This window comes from Hydra vulgaris, chromosome 06 (genome assembly GCF_038396675.1).
Source record: "Hydra vulgaris chromosome 06, alternate assembly HydraT2T_AEP".
Taxonomy (NCBI): Eukaryota; Metazoa; Cnidaria; class Hydrozoa; order Anthoathecata; family Hydridae; genus Hydra; species Hydra vulgaris.
Window position 1 is genome coordinate 59,704,594 of NC_088925.1, and position 19,153 is coordinate 59,723,746.

At 28.5% G+C, this 19,153-nt stretch overlaps 1 protein-coding gene across 5 annotated transcripts; it reads right to left on the reverse strand.

Annotated features, from left to right (window-relative positions):
• Positions 1–9,386: 9,386 nt before the first annotated feature.
• LOC136082041 (uncharacterized) lies at positions 9,387–16,522 on the reverse strand. 5 transcript variants are annotated; one of them, XM_065800602.1, is made up of 8 exons: positions 15,964–16,522; positions 12,575–12,665; positions 12,291–12,421; positions 11,612–11,805; positions 10,769–10,894; positions 10,411–10,665; positions 10,061–10,195; positions 9,387–9,768 (listed from the first exon to the last, which is right to left on the reverse strand). In XM_065800602.1, exons 3-6 carry the CDS (start codon positions 12,404–12,406, stop codon positions 10,511–10,513), a joined length of 591 nt encoding a protein of 196 aa, XP_065656674.1. In that variant the 5' UTR covers positions 12,407–12,421; positions 12,575–12,665; positions 15,964–16,522; the 3' UTR covers positions 9,387–9,768; positions 10,061–10,195; positions 10,411–10,510. The 5 variants fall into 5 exon arrangements, with proteins under 5 accessions (XP_065656674.1, XP_065656672.1, XP_065656671.1 ...); XM_065800600.1 differs by having other exon boundaries at positions 10,124–10,195; positions 12,291–12,381; positions 15,964–16,521; XM_065800599.1 differs by having other exon boundaries at positions 12,291–12,381; positions 15,964–16,521.
• Between the last annotated feature and the right edge of the window lie 2,631 nt (positions 16,523–19,153).

Sequence of the window (19,153 nt, forward strand, 5' to 3'; positions counted from 1 at the left end):
TAATGACTTCGAAAAATAATTTTGATTTATCTCAGTTTGTGAAAAACTGACATTCCCTGTTCTTACCTTGCACCCTTCATATGTTTAAATCTATTTATAACGGAAAAACGAAGACACCTTTAAAGCCTTTGTTTAGTCTATTATAATTTTTCGGTAATACACATAAACATCAGAAGCGTAATAATAAATATTGATAAATTTTTTTTTTTTAATCATTACTACTTTTTTATTTATGGTGCTTTATTTGAAAACTAGAAACCTTTTTTATAGACATTTCATTTTAGATTATTTTTGCTTTATCAAACTTTACCAAATTTATTGAACTCTTTCTTGCCAAACAAATTGAAATTGAAACTCTTTTAGATTTATTAAACAAAAAGTTTTGATAAAACGTTTTTTTATTTAAAAGAATTTTAAAAGTCAAACATCAATAACAACAGCGTACAGTGGTCTGAAAAACTAAGGGTATAGCACTAAAAGAATCTTTAAAAGGAGACAACGGGCGCTTTACGTGTTTATTCTAACCTTATTATCGACTATGGAAGTTTCAAAATTTAATTGAATGAAGCCTTGGCATATAACTTTCAGGCTAAAAAAAGTAGAAACAAGATATCTTTTATCTGTGCAAAGATCTCGCCTTTGAAAAAACGGTGTTTTGTGGTTTTTATGCTTTTTAAAGATTCAAAGTTACATCAAATAACAAATTTAGTAACAATATCATGTGACTAGTGGATTTGGGATTCTATGGTTGTTAGACTTCACATTTGTGTGTACTTTGTCTGCAGAAAGAGTACTTTTTTTGCCCAAGTTTGTATAAAATATGCGGCAGAAAACACATAGTTAGAAACATTTTTTCTAATTGTTCTGGATTTAAAACACATAAAAACCTCTTCATATTTTAGTTGTTAAACCCACAGGTTTACTTTGTCGTTTTTGTTTAAAATGATTGACCAAATATTGGAAAAACACACAATAATAACAACTTTTTTAAATTTAAAAAAGCAGTATATCTTTACTGAAATGGGTTTTAACAAGATATCATACAAAAAAACATCCCATTTAACCTTAATTTCCCATTGAAAAAAATAAACTTAATTTTTTTTTGACATTTTCTTAAGTTTCTGAAACATTTTCAGCAACAGCAACAAGTAGCTGACGTTTGGCACTTGTTTCTTTCTAATGTTCTACAGTCAGTAAGCTTTTGTCATTTGAGGCTGAACTTGTTTTTACATTTTGACATCCACCATTAGAGATAGCACTCAAGCTGAACTTGAGGAAAGATCCTTCACCATCAATACCTAGTTTGATAAGAGGCGGTGAAGTGATTGCTCTAACCCTGAGAATTGAGTTATAAAAATCTCCTAAACTCTTGCAGTGAACAACCTTCGCCAAATAACCAGTTTTTGCTGATGACTGTGTCTTATTATTATACATGTATATATATACAGCCCTATCTTATATATTGGCGCCGGTCTTAAGGTATAATATATTATGAACACAATATGGCGCTACGAGTATATAAAGAAACGTGTGGAAACTAACTGTTTTTTGTTTAAAGATTATCTTGTTTAGTCTTTTGAATCGTTAATTAAAAATAAATAAAAAAATGACAGAAAGTGGTAAGGGAGGCGTTTTTCCTCTAATGTTAGATTTAACTGTAGATAGATTCGCTACATTTTGCTTATGGGTTGAGAAATGGCATGATTATGTTTTATCATCAGATTTAGAAAAGAAACCACCAGCATATCAAGCTGCAATGTTAAGATATACAGTTTCTTCAGAAACTCGAAACATTTACGAATCATTAAACCTAACCGAAAATGAAAAAACAGATCCAGTTACTATGTTGAAAAAAATGAAAGTGTTTGCTAAAGGTATTATTAATGAGACTTTAGAAAGACATAAATATTTTAAACGTTTTCAAGAAGATGGTGAATGCTTTGATGATTTCTTAACCGTAGTAAAATTATTAAGTAAAAAATGCAACTTTTGTAAAACTGAAGATTGTTTTGGCAGTTTATTAAGAGATAAAATTGTATATGGAATACGGTGTGATAAAGTACGTGAGAAATTACTTTCTGAAAAAACTTTAACACTCAATAAAGCAGTAGAAAATTGTAGTTCTTCAGAAAAGCACAAGATGGTTCATCTGAATTGCGAAATAATAACAGTGAAAGTATAGATCTTATACAGTTAAAACCAATTTAATTCACCCACACAGAACAGTGATAATAGAGATTTTAAATTGAGTTCATAGGTATGTAAATTCTGTTTAAAAAAGCATCTTTTTATTCGGGGATCATGTCCAGCATGGGGTAAAAATTGCAGTGACTGTAGCATTATGAATCACTTCTTAAATAGTTCAGTTTGCCCAAAAGCAAAACCAAATATTTCTGATAGATATGTTGATCAACAGAACGATAGCAAAAATTCGTCAAGTATGCAGCATCTAGGTGAGTTGCTTTTAGGAAGAGTTGGAGCAGATTGTGCAAAGAGACCTTGGGAAATTCAATTAAAAATAAAATATGAAAAAAATAATATTTAAAATTGACACAAGTGTTAAGGTCACAGTTATAGAAATTAACCATTTAAAAGAGTTTGGAATTAAAATTGAACATTTATACACTACTAATAAACAACTATTAGGTCCTGATTATAAGCAACTCAACTTTCTTGGATACTTTCAAAAATCATTCTCTATAAACGGTCAGAACAGTGAATTAATTACTATATATGTTTGTGATAATGTGCAAACTGCTTTATTAGAAAGACCTGCCATACAAAAGTTTAGCCTAGTTAAAGTAGACATTCCTGAACAATTCATGTGTGCTATGGTTTCAAAATGAAAAATTAACATTATAGAAAAGTTTCCTTCAGTATTTAAAGGGTTAGGGACTATTAAAGGTCATCCTGTACATACAACAACATAAGAAAGTACAACACCATACCACATTGGAGCGCCACGACAAGTAGTGTTCCCACTACTAGAACGGTTGAAGCTAGAGCGTATGAAAGAGATGGGTGTTATCAAAATAGTTGATCAACCTACAGACTGGTGTCATCCAAGAGTAGTTGTGAAAATCCAAATGGACTACTTCGTATCTGTATTGATTTAATACAATTAAACAAAGACACCAAGCGTGAATTCTATGAACTGCCATGTGTAGACAATATATTGGCCCAACTTGGAAATAGATGTATATATATGGCAAAATTTGACGCTAACTCAGGATATTGGCAACTACCAATGGATATTGAAAGTCAGTTAAAATGTACATTTACGACACCTTTTGGGCGGTTCTGCCCAACGAGGGGTCTATTTGGGTTAACGTCACTCCCTGAAATTTTTAGAAAAAAAATGGATCAAGTTATTGATGGTCTAAAAGGAGTGGTCAAAAGTATGTTTTTTTTTTTAGTTTTTTGAAATTTACAGTAATGGAATATAAGAAAAATCTTTTAGAGTTGCTAAATAGATTTGCTGAAAATGGAATTACCCTTAATGTAGAGAAATGTTTATTTAATCAAACAGAAGTGGAATTTTTAGGTCATAAAATTTCAGCTGAGGGAGTAAAACCATTGACCAAAAAAGTTGAAACAATAAACAATTTTCTAAAACCAACAAATATTACGTCTTTACGTACTTTTCTAGACATGGCCCACCAATTATCAAAATTCAATCCATCACTTGCTAAAGTAGTTTAACCCTTGCGAGATCTTTTGAGTTCAAGATCAGCGTGGCTTTGGACTGAAAATCATACTAGAGCATTCAATGAGGTAAAAAATAGTTTAACCAATCCACCCATTTTTGCAAACTACAAATTTAAAAAACCTGTAAAAGTAAGAACAGATGGAAGTTTATTAAATGGACTGAATGTAATAGTTTACAAGAATTATAATGGTATATACAAACAAATTGGTTGCGCATCTAGATTTCTCACGACAACTGAAAAAAATTAGTTGTAGCAATAACATGAAGGTGCACAAGCATCTCAAAATACTTGTTTTGTTTGTCAAATTTTATATTAGAAACAGATCACAAATCATTAATTCCAATATTAAATTGTCGTTCAGCTATTGATATGTCTCCAAGAATTCAACGTTTGAGAATGAAGTTATTAAGATTTTCATTTGCTGAAAAGCATGTTGCGGGCAAGTCTATTACTGATGCAGATACAATATCTTGTGCACCTGTATCTAATCCTACAAAAGAAGATGAGGTTGCAAAAAATGATCTTAATGTGTATGTTAATTCAATAATAAAAAGTATGCCTGCTACAGAGAGTCGTTTAGAAGAAATTAAGCAAAAAACTGCAGAAGATGAACTTTTAAACCAATTGCAAGAAAGTATCATTTATGGATGGCCAAATTCCAAAAAACACTGTCCGGCAAAACTCCAACCTTATTGGGATTTTAAAGATCAAATAGTTAAAATTGATGGACTCTAGTTATATCAAAATAGAATAATAATCACAGTTAGTACGCGAAAAGAAGTTCTTTCAAAAATGCACGAAGGTCACTTGGGAATAGAGAAATGCAAACGTCGTGTACGTCAGAGTATTTTTTGGCCAGGTTTAAATAACTAATTTGAACAGTTAATTCAAAAGTTTGAGGCATGTATGAAGTACCTCTTATCAAAGCCAAAAGAACCTCTGCTAACTCCTGATGTCCCAACACGGCCATGGCAAAAACTTGGAACTGATTTGTTTCAACTATTTAATTATTGTCGATTATTATAGCTTGTGGACTGAGGTGTTTCTGCTTTCATGCACTGGATCGGCAAATGTTATACAAGCATGCAAAGAATATTTTTCCAGAAATAGTATCCCTGAGGAGTTAAAGTCAGATAAGGATACATAATATAGTTCGAAAGTGTTTTGTCAATTCTCTCAACGGTGGCAATTTAAGCGCATAACAAGTAGTCAACACTATGCACAATTGAATGGTTTAGCAGAGGCAACTGTAAAATCAATAAAACTGTTGATAAAGAAATGTTATATGAGGACATTTATAAAGGAATCTTAATTTTACGTAATACTCCAATAAAATGTGGTTTATCTCCAGCGGAACTATTACATGGGTGTCAACTGAGAGATAAATTAGCCAGGTTTCAATCTCGAAATAAGGAACAGTAAAAATTTGCAGAAGAAATAGTCAAAGAGAGAGTTCAATCTAAAAAATACTATGATAAAAATATTGGTGCTTTGAACCATACGTCTATAGACAAGGTCAAACTGTTGCAATTCAAAATGAAGTAACTCGTGATGGAGTCTTAGAGGTAAAATAATGAAATGCGTTGCCCCTAGATCATATGAAGTAAAATCACAATAGGTATACCCTTTGTTGAAATCGGATTCAACTTTTATGCTATATTTGCTCCATGCCGGACTCAAGATAACGTGGTTTTAATGCACAGAAGACAAGCTACTCTTTCGTTTGAAGAATGCAATAGTGGTACCACGTCATTGGAATTGGAGAGCGAGAATAATAAAATAAATAAAGAGAACAATTTAGTTGAAAATACAAAAGAAGATCAAAGAATTTGATTATCAAGTCGTGAACGAAGAATAAAGAATAAAATACCACTCAATTATTTAAGAATTATCAATTAATTTGATTTCTTGACATTTATATAAATAGTTTGTTTATTAGGGACATGTGTCATATTATTATACATGTATATATATACGGCCCTATCTTATATATCGGCGTCGGTCTTAAGGTAGAATATATTATGAACACAATAGTGGCCTTTTAAGTGAGATTTTGAAAAATTTGAATAAATTTTCAACCTTTCGACCAGCCATTGTAAAATTTTCCCTAAATTTTGTTTCAACAATTTTTGAATTTGTAATATTTTTTAATGTTACATCCAGTTCTTGAATCTTTTTATTTGAAAGACCAATATTCATTTGAACTTGAACCATGTCTATAGTAGTTAAAGAGGTTCTTGATATGCACTGAGCTCTGGAGGTACCTGAAGTAATAGTTAAAGCTTAATCACTTTCTCTGTTCAACCTAATTGTGCCCTGTGGAGAGGATACCTTTTGAATTATTACAGAGGACGCAGTTTTTTCAGCAGTTCTGGAATCAGATGCTACCATTTTCTTTAAGTTTTCAAACTTGGTAGCTTTTGAACAACCATGTGTTATTCCTCTTTAGCTACACTGAGACAGTTTGAGCATAGTTTATCAAAGATACTTCATGGTTCTTTCAAATATTGATCGGTTGAAAAAGTGAGCTTTGTAGAATGTCCTTTTAGTTGGCCAACCTGGCAAATTAAACAATTACAAGAATCAAATCCTCTGATCTGTGGTCTAATAATCACTTTATTAAAGTCATGTAGCTTGGGAAGAGGCAAGTATGTATTTCCTTTGCCATGCTTTTGTACCTTGCTCTGCAGGAATTGTATATTCCCAATGGAACTTTATCATCCTTAAAATCAATGGAATTTCCAGAAAAAAATACCTAGTATTCTTTTCTTGATGAAATCAGAAATATGCCTGTCACATTTTGAGAAACAAAAAAAGCATACAGATTGCCGACAATCTTGATGAGTTTTTCTTTCATATGGCATTTCAGTGGTTAAAACCTGATCTTTGAAAAATAACTTCAGTACATGCTTGTGTTGGTAAAAAATCTTTTTAGTTGTTTAGGCTGTTGACTGCTTAAATGTAATTACTTTTATAACGTGGCTATTCCCAGAAAATAAGAAACATTTGTTTTCACATTTTTAAATAAAAAATAGAAAAAAATTGGTCAAAGCAATAAAAGATTTTAGGAGATACATCCATACAAGAAAAAATAGCACAACAAGGTTGTTCATATTTGATTTATATAAAAAAAACTTGATTCTAACATTAATTTTGAAATTATTTTATAAATTACCAATAAATATTGAATTTACAACTCTAAAGCAATTTTTACAATATGAAAAAAAGTTTTTATTATATCCAATATTTGGTCAATCATTTTAAACAAAAACAACAAAGCAAACCTGTGGGTTTAACAACTAAAGTATGAAGAGGTTTTTATGTGTTTTAAATTCAAAACAATTTGAAAAAATGTTTCTAACTATGTGTTTTCTGCCGCATATTTTATACAAACTTGGACAAAAAAAGCACTCTTTTTGCAGACACACGTAAACACAAATGTGAAGTCTAACAACCATAGAATCCCAAATCCACTAGTCACATGATATTGTTACTAAATTAGTTATGTGATGTAACAATTTTAATTTTTAAAAAGCATAAAAACCAAAATAAGCTGCTATATTTTGACCGTTTTTTCAAAGGCGAGATTCCTACTTTAGGAACTATATCTTTGCACAGATAAAAGATATCTTGCTTCTATTTTTTAGCCTGAAAGATACATGCCAAGGCTTCATTCAATTAAATTTTGAAACTTTCATAGTCGATAATAAGGTTAGAATAAAAACGCAAAGCATCCGTTGTGTTTTTTTAAAGAGGCTTTTAGTGCCATACCCTATACTTTAGGTCCCTGTAAACAAACCACAAGTGTTAAAGAGCTGATTTTTTGCCAGGTTTTAGCAACACATATATGTAAAGAGTGATTGATATTTTTTTAAAACTCCATAACCCAAAGTGAAAAAAAAAACTAAATAGATTTACAACGGGGCTACAAGTGCCATCAGTAGAGCAAAGTGCTATAAAACTTTATAGTGTGTTTTTCTCCTTCGGCTATAGAGATTAGATTTTAATTTTTACATCTGGTGATACCCGAGACCTTGCAGATTAATGCCCCATTAGTCACTTTTTTTGGTCCTCAAAATTGATCTAGTCAAATATATGGAATATTTTATAAAGATAAAATAAAAATAAATAGTTGAACTATTATTAACAATTTAGGTAGCAAGTGCGATTGTATAAGGAAAAATAAATGTTTTTGAACATGTGTTTATAGAAATAAAACAAAAATAGAGACATAAGTATTTTGATAACATAAAATAAGTATATTTTGGGAGCTTTAAAGTTGGTTTAAATAATTATATCTGCAGCTGATTTTTTTTTTTTGATAATTATATGCAAATTAGGATTTAATAAAATCATATCGATCAAGTCCATGCATGCGGACTTTAATTTAAGGAAGAAGTTGCAATTGAAGCAAAAACTTTTGTTTTATGGTAGTTTCAAACATAAATAACTCGTGCAAATATACAATAATAAAAAATTATTATTATTTCAAATTAAACTCTATTCTATAAAATTTGTTATAATAAAAAAATCTATACACATGTGCATATATTTTTAAATCTATACACAAAAGAAAATGTTGTATTTTTCAAGAAATTATTCATCGAATTTTAATCGCTCTTGGATACGGTTATTGACTTTTCTTTCAAGAAAAAATATCAAATATTTATTTTGGAAAAGCCTGGATAATGTTGTGTTTAAAAATGATAACAATAAAAAAAATTACAAAATTTTTTTTTTTTAATTTTGGCCAAAAATTAAATTTTTCAGACCACGGTGCAGCGTTTTAATCTAATCATTCAATAATAACTTTTTCAGTGGCTTCTTGTAAGTATGCGGAGTGTTTATTTCTAAATAATTAGCTAAAAAATATTTTTCAAATATTCATAACTTTATGGTTAACCTTTATGGGCTTGTACATGGGCCCCACATGGGGCCCATGCAAAAGTGTCCGCGGGGCGCAGATGGGCCTGATATGGGCTGCCCCAGTGGGCAGCCCATGTAGGGCCCATATGTCGTCCCCAAACACTTCGCACGGGTCCCAGATGGGCAGCCCAAGTGGGGCCTATATAGTTTTTTGAAAACTTTGTACGAATTTAGGATAGCCTATATAGCATATTAAATATCAAAATTTTATAATTATTACATTAAATTGTGATAGTCATTAAGTTACAAGTTTATTTAACAAGATCACATTGCATATACGTATGTATACAGCTTTAGCCACCATAGGAAAATAAGCATCATATTAGTAATACCAGGTGATACATAATGCTTACAGGCAGAACAAGTCATTAAAGTTAGCTGCATGTTATAACAATATATATGCAGGTAATACAATTGCAGAAACAAAACTTGTGTTGTACTGTTACATTTTGAAATAAAGCATTTATAATGGGAAAACAGAAAATAATTTGACTAAATAGTTTTTTTATGTATTTACTCAACCAAGTTTGCTTCATATATAACAATATATTACAGCTAGATTATGCATAAAATCCAGAAATATTACAACTAACAAGTACTCTAAAAACAAAAGTTGTTTTTAGAGTACTTGTTAGTTGTAATATTTCTGGATTGACATCACGGCTTAGAATACTAGCTATTGTTGTGCACTCGTTGGCTACAGATTTATTTAAAATTTGCAATTTTCAACAAAGTAGTTCCTTAAAAATATAACTTTAGAAAAAACAAATAACAGATAATCAAAATAATTTTATAGACGCAATTCTAATAAAATGACACTAAACTTAAAATTGGCTGGACTGTCACTTTAATGCTCAATACAATTTGTATCTATTACTCGTAAAGAAAGCATAATAATTGTTCATAATGAACATTGAACAATAAAACGAAATAATAGTATATATCTGCATGTGCACGTAATAAGATCAAGTCCAATCTGCATCAACACTATTTGTTTTCTTTTGTTTTTCTCTCTTATCTCTTTCTGTGCGACCACCGTCCCGGTCTCTGACACCTCCCAACCATTTTCCCATTTGTTGTTCAACATCTTTTCGGTTACAGTCCCTTGTGCAAGCACTTTTCTTGATGGCTTCTAACATTAATAATAAAACAAATAATTAAAATGTAAACAGCAAAAATTAGTAATAAAATGAAAATATTACATTCATGTTCAACAACCAAATAATAAAAATAAATTATTATTTTTATTATTTGGTTGTTGAACATGAATGTAATATTTTCATTTTATTATATGAATATTAACTTTAGCAATTATTATTTATTTAAAGTGTAAAATAAGTATTCAAATTCTGACATTTAACTGATATTCTAATTCAATAACAAAGCTAAAGAATGTAACATCAGTTAGAAGCAAGTATAACTACATTGCTGAACGATCTTTTGCCTTTAGTTCCCTGCATGTTAAACAAGATAGCCAAGTTTTTTACCATGAAGAATTTCATAATCCTTTTTGTTGTTTCCCAAATATCACGCCCACCCAAATCACTCAAATAGCCAATCTATGCACAATATGAAATATATTGGGCAATATTTTTTATGTAAAAAAAACAAACAAATTTTTAATTATAAACAAAATCTACATAACTAGCGATAACTGTAAAACATCAATACATTGGATGGACAAATTTTAATATTAACTATATTCAGAATTGATTTAATGCAAAAAATTTCAAGCATTTTTTTAATAATATTTTAAAAAAATTTCTTAACTTACTAATGCATTAGCAAAGTCATTATTTTTCAGCCGTTCTTCTATTTCTTGAAAGTTATCCATTGATTGCATTGGAAAGACTACATCATCGGGAAGCTCTGTCTTATCTGCACTCTTGTTGTAATGTTGCAGCAATATTTGCAGCATGTTGGTCTGAATGCGTTGAGTCTCCTGAATTTCCTTTTGAGTTTGCTTCATCTCCTCCATTGACGTTAAAATTCGTAATATTAATGGAGTCAGTATTTGCCGATTTTGCTGCTATATTTGAAAAAAAAGCATAATAGTAATGAATTCGTAAATTTTGTCTTACATATAGATACACTGCTAAATGGAAAAACAAAACAAAAATTTTAATGCTAACATTGAACAATGTTCTGACGCTTCTGGGTCAGTATATTCTTTTGGTGCCCCGCTGGTGTAGTTTGGTTTGATAGTAGTGGTGATGTTTGGTCTGCATGAACTATTCTTCGCAATACACCACCAGAAGCTGTTCATAAACAATAATATTATATAATCAAAACTATGCATCTCAACATTAAAGTTGTATGCCATAACAATTACTTTTTTAGGCATTAGTAAAAATAAAATGTAATCGAAACCGTAAAATAAACATACACTTAACATGTTCACTTTGCTGCAATAAAACTGTAATAATTTCATAAATGGTAACACGCTTAAAGAGGTAGTCTAGAAAATTTTAAATTTCAGTGAAGTAAAACTATTTAAGTGTTAGATTAATGTAATGTAATTTAACACAGAAATAATTATTTCTTTTAGTGTCATCACCAGACCAGATCGATAATAATCATTTCAAAGTTTGGTTTATAAATATTACCTTTTGGATGACCTTGAATTAAAAAGTAGTCAATTAAAAAAGAATTAAAAAAGCCATTATCTTGTTTTCGTTAGCATATTACATCTTTTTTGCATATTCAATAATATGTGTGTATATATATATATATATATATATATATATATATATATATATATATATATATATATATATATATATATATATATATATATATATATATATATATAAATAAAGTATAATTAAATTATAAATGTCTGGATTAGCCATTCAAAATTACAAATTATGCCAAGGTAAAATGTTACATCAATATATTAATTAATATTCCGTAACTTCAACAATGCAGAATTTATGTACACTCTTGTTATGAGAAATCTAATTAACAAAACTGACCTTGTGAGGTTTGGTGTGGCTGCACGGATAATTCAGCAGCAGATATTGTCTTAATAAATTCAGTGGGGGGTGCTGGAGGTAAAAATTCAGTTTGCCGGTCAGATAATTTATGACATTTTTTCTGTTTTTTTGATGTCATTTTTGAACTTGTATCACTATCACTGTTAGTATCATCTGCCGGTGCAATAATTTTTCTAAAAAGTACAAAGTGTTTGTGAAAAAATGAGACGGTACAGAAACTTGATACAAAGCTAGTTTAGTGATCAAATCAATTCTGCTATAGTTTTACTAATTCGGTTAACAAACCTTTTGCCTTGTCAGTTATTTTATAATAGCTCTAATATATAATTTATACGACACTTGAAACATGCCGACTGTCTCGATACCATGCGAATTGCAATATATAATTACATTAACCTTTACCACTGGCCTATGGTAGTAACACGTTTGTAGGTATTATACTAGACAGCACATAAGAAATAAACTTTAAAAAAGTAAATCAATTTAGTTTAGACTCTGAATTTATCATTGTTTGCTCTGTAATATATTACTTCAATTAGTTAAATTGTAAATTTAACTAATTGAAATAATGATGTGTAATTGAAATCTTGTGATGTATTTCACTAATGTGAAATACATCACAAGATTTCTTTTATATAATATGAATGCAGAAATGTACCTTTTATGTCTTTTACCATCTTCTCGATCTGTCTGCAAATCAGACAAATATTCAGCTACTTTGCATTTTTCCACCGCTCTCTGATACGTAACTAAAATTATTGTAAAGTATACCATGCATGCGTTTCATTTCTATAAAATTTTATATTTATATTATTATATAATTAATTTAACTGCAATTTATAAATAAGTACAAAAAATTTGTATCACTTCGAAAAATAATTCTGTATTACAATTTCATTAATAAACTATATATACAATATTACTACATTCAGTTATGTAAACCTGCTTTTCCAAGTGTTCTAATTTTGTACTTATTCCAATTCATATTGGGATTAGCACTGGTCTGCACTAACTTCGAAACCATGTTTTGCCTCTATATATATATATATATATATATATATATATATATATATATATATATATATATATATATATATATATATATATATATATATATATATATATATATACATATATATATATATACATATATATATATATATATATATATATATATATATATATATATATATATATATATATATATATATATATATATATATATATATATATACAGATATATGTATATATATATATATTTTTTTTTTATTTTTTATTTTTTTTTATATATATTCGTCATTATTAATATAAGTTTGTACAACATTTTACCATGAAATATATGACTGGAGCAGTAGAAGACAATAGTCTTATCATCTTGCCCCATTTTTGTCGTTGACAAAATATAACAAAAATATAAACCAAATACAAATATAATAAAATATTTATAATACATATAATTTTTCTTTTTTACTTCTTTTACAATGAACATCATTAAATAACCAAGCAAGTAATATAATAGAATTTCAAGAAAAAAGGAAGATTTAAATTGAAAAAGTAATTTGTCAGGGTTAATATATATATATATATATATATATATATATATATATATATATATATATATATATATATATATATATATATATATATATATATATATGTATATATATATATATATATATATATATATATATATATATATATATATAGTATATAGATAATATACAACCATAACCCTGACTTGCGACGTTCAGACGCCGTTTCTTTCAAAATAAAATTGTCTGTAAACAGAATTGCTAAAAATGCAGGCCTCAATCACTTTTGTTAAACATAGACAAACACTTGAACGAATCATGTATTTCAGGTGAGCGGGATTTCTACATCAATAAAATTTAGTCTACAATGGATTTCACAAAAAAGTGCAAAACATACTTTGATTGATAATACTAAAACTGTATCTTATTTATAATATTATTCTATTTTTAATATTTAATATTTTTAATTGAAAAATAGCTATTGAGTTTAGTGACCAAAACTGAGTTTTAGGGTTATTTTTAAAAAACTAAAAATTTAAAGACCAGAAGCATTTCCAGATATAACAATTTGCCTCACTTTATTAATAAATCCAAAACATTATTTAATGATTTGTATGAAACATAAGGTTCTCAAGTTGATTGAAATTTGAAATGGTTATTCAGCAAATCTAAAAACCTTTGAATTGTAAAAATTTGTTATAGAAAAATAGTTCTCAAATTTTGTATAATTTTTCCTTTGAAGAATTGTGCTTAGTACGAAGGATTGTGCTTAATGCGAAGGATTGTGCTTAATGCGAAGCATTCTGTTTAATGCAAAGTTAAAATAAAAAATCTTTGAAATATTTACTCATATAGTAAAAATCGAAAAAAAAGTTCAGGAAACTTACACAAAGTGTTTGTTGTATTTTGTGCCAAGTGTTAAAAAATGTAATGTTAATATCTTAAAAAAAGCCTTCAAAACTAAGTTTGTATTCTATTAAAATTTCCAAGAAAGTTTAATTAACTATAAACTTTTCTAAGAATAAAACTTTTTAAAAGTAAAAATTTACTCATAAAGTAAAAACAATTTGATTAAATTATTAATATATAAAAATTTATTTATTATTTTTTATTAAGTTGTTAATAAACACAGAAATTTGCAGCTTGTAGATTTTTTTCTTTTAAATGAATAAAATCTGGTCTGACCAATTCATTTATTGCTGATGTCAATAAAAATAAGCGCTTTTGTAGAAGAGACATTTTAAGTTTTGCATTTTTCCTTATTTTAGTTTAAAAAAAGAGTTAATTTATAAAAACAACAATCAATATTTGCAAAAAAAACTAACAAATGTATAAATATCCAATATTAATATTGCCAACAACAAATATATAAATATATATTATTATTATTATTGTCATTAAATAATAATAATAGTAATAATAACTTGTTTCAATAAATTTTATTGAAACTAATGATTAATAAATAAATTTTTTATTATAAGTAAAAAAATATCAAAAATATGCTGAATATATAAGGTGACCAACATCCTCATGTAGAATTATGCTGTAAAAACCATATATATAACTACAATTAAAATCTTATAATTGTAAAGTAACACTTAAAAAGTCTTACTTATATTTGTTTTATTTTCAAAACAATGCTATTATTAGTGCTATAAAAATCTAATATGAAAAAAGTATATAAATTTAAAAATCATCCAGAAATTTTTAAAAACAAATTGCTCTAATAAATCTAAAAATTGACAGTTTTTTTTTGGATTTAGTGAAAATAAATACAAAAAAATAAATAAATTTAACTTGCTTATTGCCATTGAAAATAATATACAGTGTATGTATTTTTTTAAATAAAAGTGGTTTTTTAAGAAAAGCTTTATTTAAATTTTTATAATATTTTTTTACAACTATCCAGTGATAGCACAAACTCAAACACTTTATAAACTGAAATGCAGTGCAAATCTTTTTTTATAATCAAAACAAATTAAAAAAGGTTAAACAAACTTGTGCATAAATTTATTTGTTTGTGCAGTGGAAGCACACTGATTAATCAAATCAAATATATTTATTACAAAAAATAAACTAATAATATAAAAATTAAAATTGTAAACTTAATATTAGGCTGAGAACAGAGAAGTTAGTTAACTTAAACAGAGAAGTTAAACAGTACAAACATAAAATATATTATAGTAAACATCTCTATAAATATTGTTTTGATAATTTTAATGAACAAATTTTTATTTTTATTTTGTAAATAAACACAACTTGTCACAACTAAATGCTATATGGACTTTATTTATTAGTCATATATTGTTTCAGTAATTTTAAGTATTTTGTTTGTATTTTTGCAATTTGCAATTTGCATTGTTTGCACATAACAATTTTAAAGTATTTATGTTTGTCAAGGCTAGTGTCTCAGAATTAAAAAGTTTAGAATTTCAATCAGGAATTTTAAAATTAAAAATAAATTAGCCGTTTTGACTGTGATGGCCCTTTGGCCATGGGAAGGTGAAAACAGTAAAAAATAAAAAATGTTTAAAATAAAAATAGCCCACCATCATTGCTGCAACAAAGATTGCAACTAACAGGATACAATCAGTTTTGGATGCTTTAGAAATGGTCAATTTAAGAGTGCTAAACGCAATTTTATGCAATAATTAATCATCCTAAAATAAGGTCTAGCAACTGTAGTGGAACTGCTCATGATCGAAAATTGACTTTGAGATGTGAAACAGTACGCTTCACTTGCTTCTCTTTGCTGCCCTTATTTATCTTTGCTACTTAAAAAAGTAAAAATTACCAAACCTTTTTTTTAGTGATTTGAAGCGATGGCTCATATGTTGAGAGTTGTGCGAACCCTTTTCGAGGTGACTTTTTTATCTGGTACATTTCCTAATTTGTCATAAATTTGTCTTTTGCATAAATTTATAAGTTTAATTTTTTTCTATAGTTTGCAAGAATCACTACATTTATCTACATATTTTATTTACTTATTTTTATACATATCATTTTATATTTTAATACATTAGGGATTTTTATTTATTTTTTTTATCAAAGATATCATTTTTGGTTTCTTTTTTCAGTTTAAGTACCTAATATACTACTACTTCCTTAAAAGCTTTAAAAGTTTAAACCAGGGTAAATTTAGTAATAAATTGGAAACTTATTCCACTTTATGTAGCAATCAAATAGATTATTGTTAAATTAAATTATACAATTAAGTTCAAAACTGATTTCAATGTTAAATATGATTTAAAGTAAACAAGATAAAAATGATTTAAAGTAAACAAGCCCTGATTAGATTTTAAACGCTGCTATTTCACCAAGTAATAGCGACGATAACAGTAATAAATTAAACCAACTATTTTTACTTTTAAAATAACAATAGTTAAATAATAGTTTAAAATTTTTAAATAATAAAAATAACCATGAGCGAGACTAGATTTTTTCAAACCGAGGCGAGACCGAGACGAGAAGTTAGTACTTCTCGCGAGACAGAGAACGAGACGAGACGAGAAATTTAACAATTTTTGAAAACAAGTTTATTAAAATCCAAGTAAAAAAAAAAAAAATGTAAACATGGTTTTGACAAATAGACACAATTGACATTTGTCAAATGTAAACAACTTTTTCAAATATTAATTCAGAATTTTTTTGCCAAACTTTTCCAACAAGACAATGTTTTCACTGATTAAGATGATTTGTTCTACTTTTTCTGGGTGTAAGTTGTGTCTGGATGATCGGACGACATTTCCACCTGAGCTAAAAACTCTCTCTGATTTAGTTGAACTTGCTGGAATAGCTAAAATTTGTCTAGCTTATGATGAGAGTTCTGGCAATGTATTTGAATGCAATTTCCACCAATCAAGAATCGGAGTCTTTTTTGGCATTAGGGAGATATTCATACTGGCACATTTCGCTCAAAATAGGATTCAGTTCAGGTGTTGGCTCTTGTGTTTCAAGTCTGACATTTAACTTGCGCTTCAGTTTTGAATTAGGGGACAAACCTGCTGAAAGGACTCTGGCAACAGGTTGGCACTCAACATTATCCTTAACCTGTGAGGCTAACCATTTTTTTGTTGTTTGAAATTTTTTGAAGAGCTTCAAGTGAAGTCCCTTTAAAAGGATTTAAGTAGTTTGCTGCAGCACTCAATAAGTTTCCAGTGTGACAAAGAGGAAATCTTTTCTCAATGCAGCTTTTCAAGTTTTTTTGCATACAAGACATCGTACCCATTTTTTCCATCCGTCTCAACAAATTGATTAATTTTGTCATGAATTAAATAAAGAGAATCGGCGACAGTGTTAATTGTTGAAATAGACTCAGCCGACCACGTTTCTGTAGCTTTTTTAAGTGGTGCCAAAATTTCTACTGCTCCCTCGATAGATTTCCACTGTGATGCACTGATGGTCTTTGAAGAAAAAAAATTTTCATTTGCACATAAGCTGATAATTTCACTCTTTAGATGTAGGACAGAAGCCATGCAATCCAGTTCACTATTCCATCTTGTGTCAACAGATTGGCGTAACTGTCTAAAATTGATTCCTTGAGCATCTCATTAAAGCAACTCAGCTGCAACTGTTGACTGGTGAGTTAAAGAAGCCAAATCTTTGCATGTTTGCAACGCATCATCCATTCCAGCAGTCATTCCAAATAAGTCTCGAACTGCACATTGCAAAATATGATTGTTGCACAAGTATTGGTCAAGGCGCTTTGATAATTTGACTGCAAGTTTCATGTTTCTTGCCTGGTCGTTCACGCAGTACATTGGCAAATCAGCAAGCAAATTTAGTTCTTCTAAGAAAGAATCCAGCTTTTTTTTTTACAAATACGCACTTTTTTTGTAGAATTCCAAGTCATTAAAAGGTGCATCAATTGTGTTTTATATGTATAAGCCACCTTTTTACATAAAATAGCATTGTAAATTTACAAAACCATGATGATTTCTCTGCATAAATTTCTTCATACTTCGCCAATTCAGGAAAAAGAATTTTTTTTTTAATTGTACAAAATTGTACACACCCATCTAGCACGATAGAAAGCCCTAGGCTTGTGCCACTGTACATTTATTTGTTTTGCATTCAGTTATTTGTTATTAGCAAGTTAGTAACTTTCAATAATATTGGCAACAAAATATTAATCATCTCTTAATGTTTTTAGACATTTCCGGTCAAGTAAACCAGACAAAATAATTATTACTTCTGCTTGTTTGATCTTAAAGGCTGGATCCTCGATTTTAATTTTTCTAAAAGTGGTTAATAAAAGTTTAGGTTATACTTCATTTTTAAGGTGTCTAACAGGCATGTAATTTGGAGATTGGCATTCTCCTTAACAATTATTAAGAGATAATTATATTAAGTAAACAGACTTCTCTCTCTAGAACTCTTCTCTACAACCTTTAGAATAGAAGACTCTATATAAGATATGGTGTCTGCAGTCACACAGAAAGCAACTTCTTATTGAAATGTTCTTCAATCATCTTTGTAGAAACATTTATCTAGCCTGAATTTGATAGAGTTGAGTCAAAAATCAAGTGTTTTTCTAGTTTCCAGGTCTTTAAAGCATCTATGGTTGTTGTTGCTTGACTATGCCCAGTTGTATCAGAAATCTTGGACACACACAACAATTTTCTTTCAGACACCCTTTGTTTTCCTGTTGCTACAATAACCAAGCATTTTATTTTACCTTCTACCTCAGATATCAGCTTTGATTGTTCTTTAATGTCATCTGAAATTTGCTGTTAAATTTTATTACCTGATCTGCGTGCTGTGCTTTTTGAGATATTTATTATTTATATTTATTTCATTCAAATCGTGACCTAATGCTTAAGCTATAGCTAAAATGATTCCAGATCTTTCTCTGTTGAATAGATTCAATATATCAACCATTAAAAAAATTTAGGGTGTTCTAATATTTTTAATTTTTTCTTAAGTCTATTAATAGCACTTTCTTTTTATCAAAAATTTTGTCTTTATCATTAAATTTTGGCTGTACATT

Coding starts and splice junctions, on each gene's coding strand:
- LOC136082041 (XM_065800601.1), bottom strand. CDS start 16,047: ATGTACCAGATAAAAAAGTCACCTCGAAAAGGGTTCGCACAACTCTCA. Junction 12,382..12,574: donor TAGAACACTTGGAAAAGCAG/GTTTACATAACT, acceptor CAATAATTTTAG/TTACGTATCAGAGAGCGGTG. Junction 10,895..11,611: donor GCCACACCAAACCTCACAAG/GTCAGTTTTGTT, acceptor GTTTATGAACAG/CTTCTGGTGGTGTATTGCGA.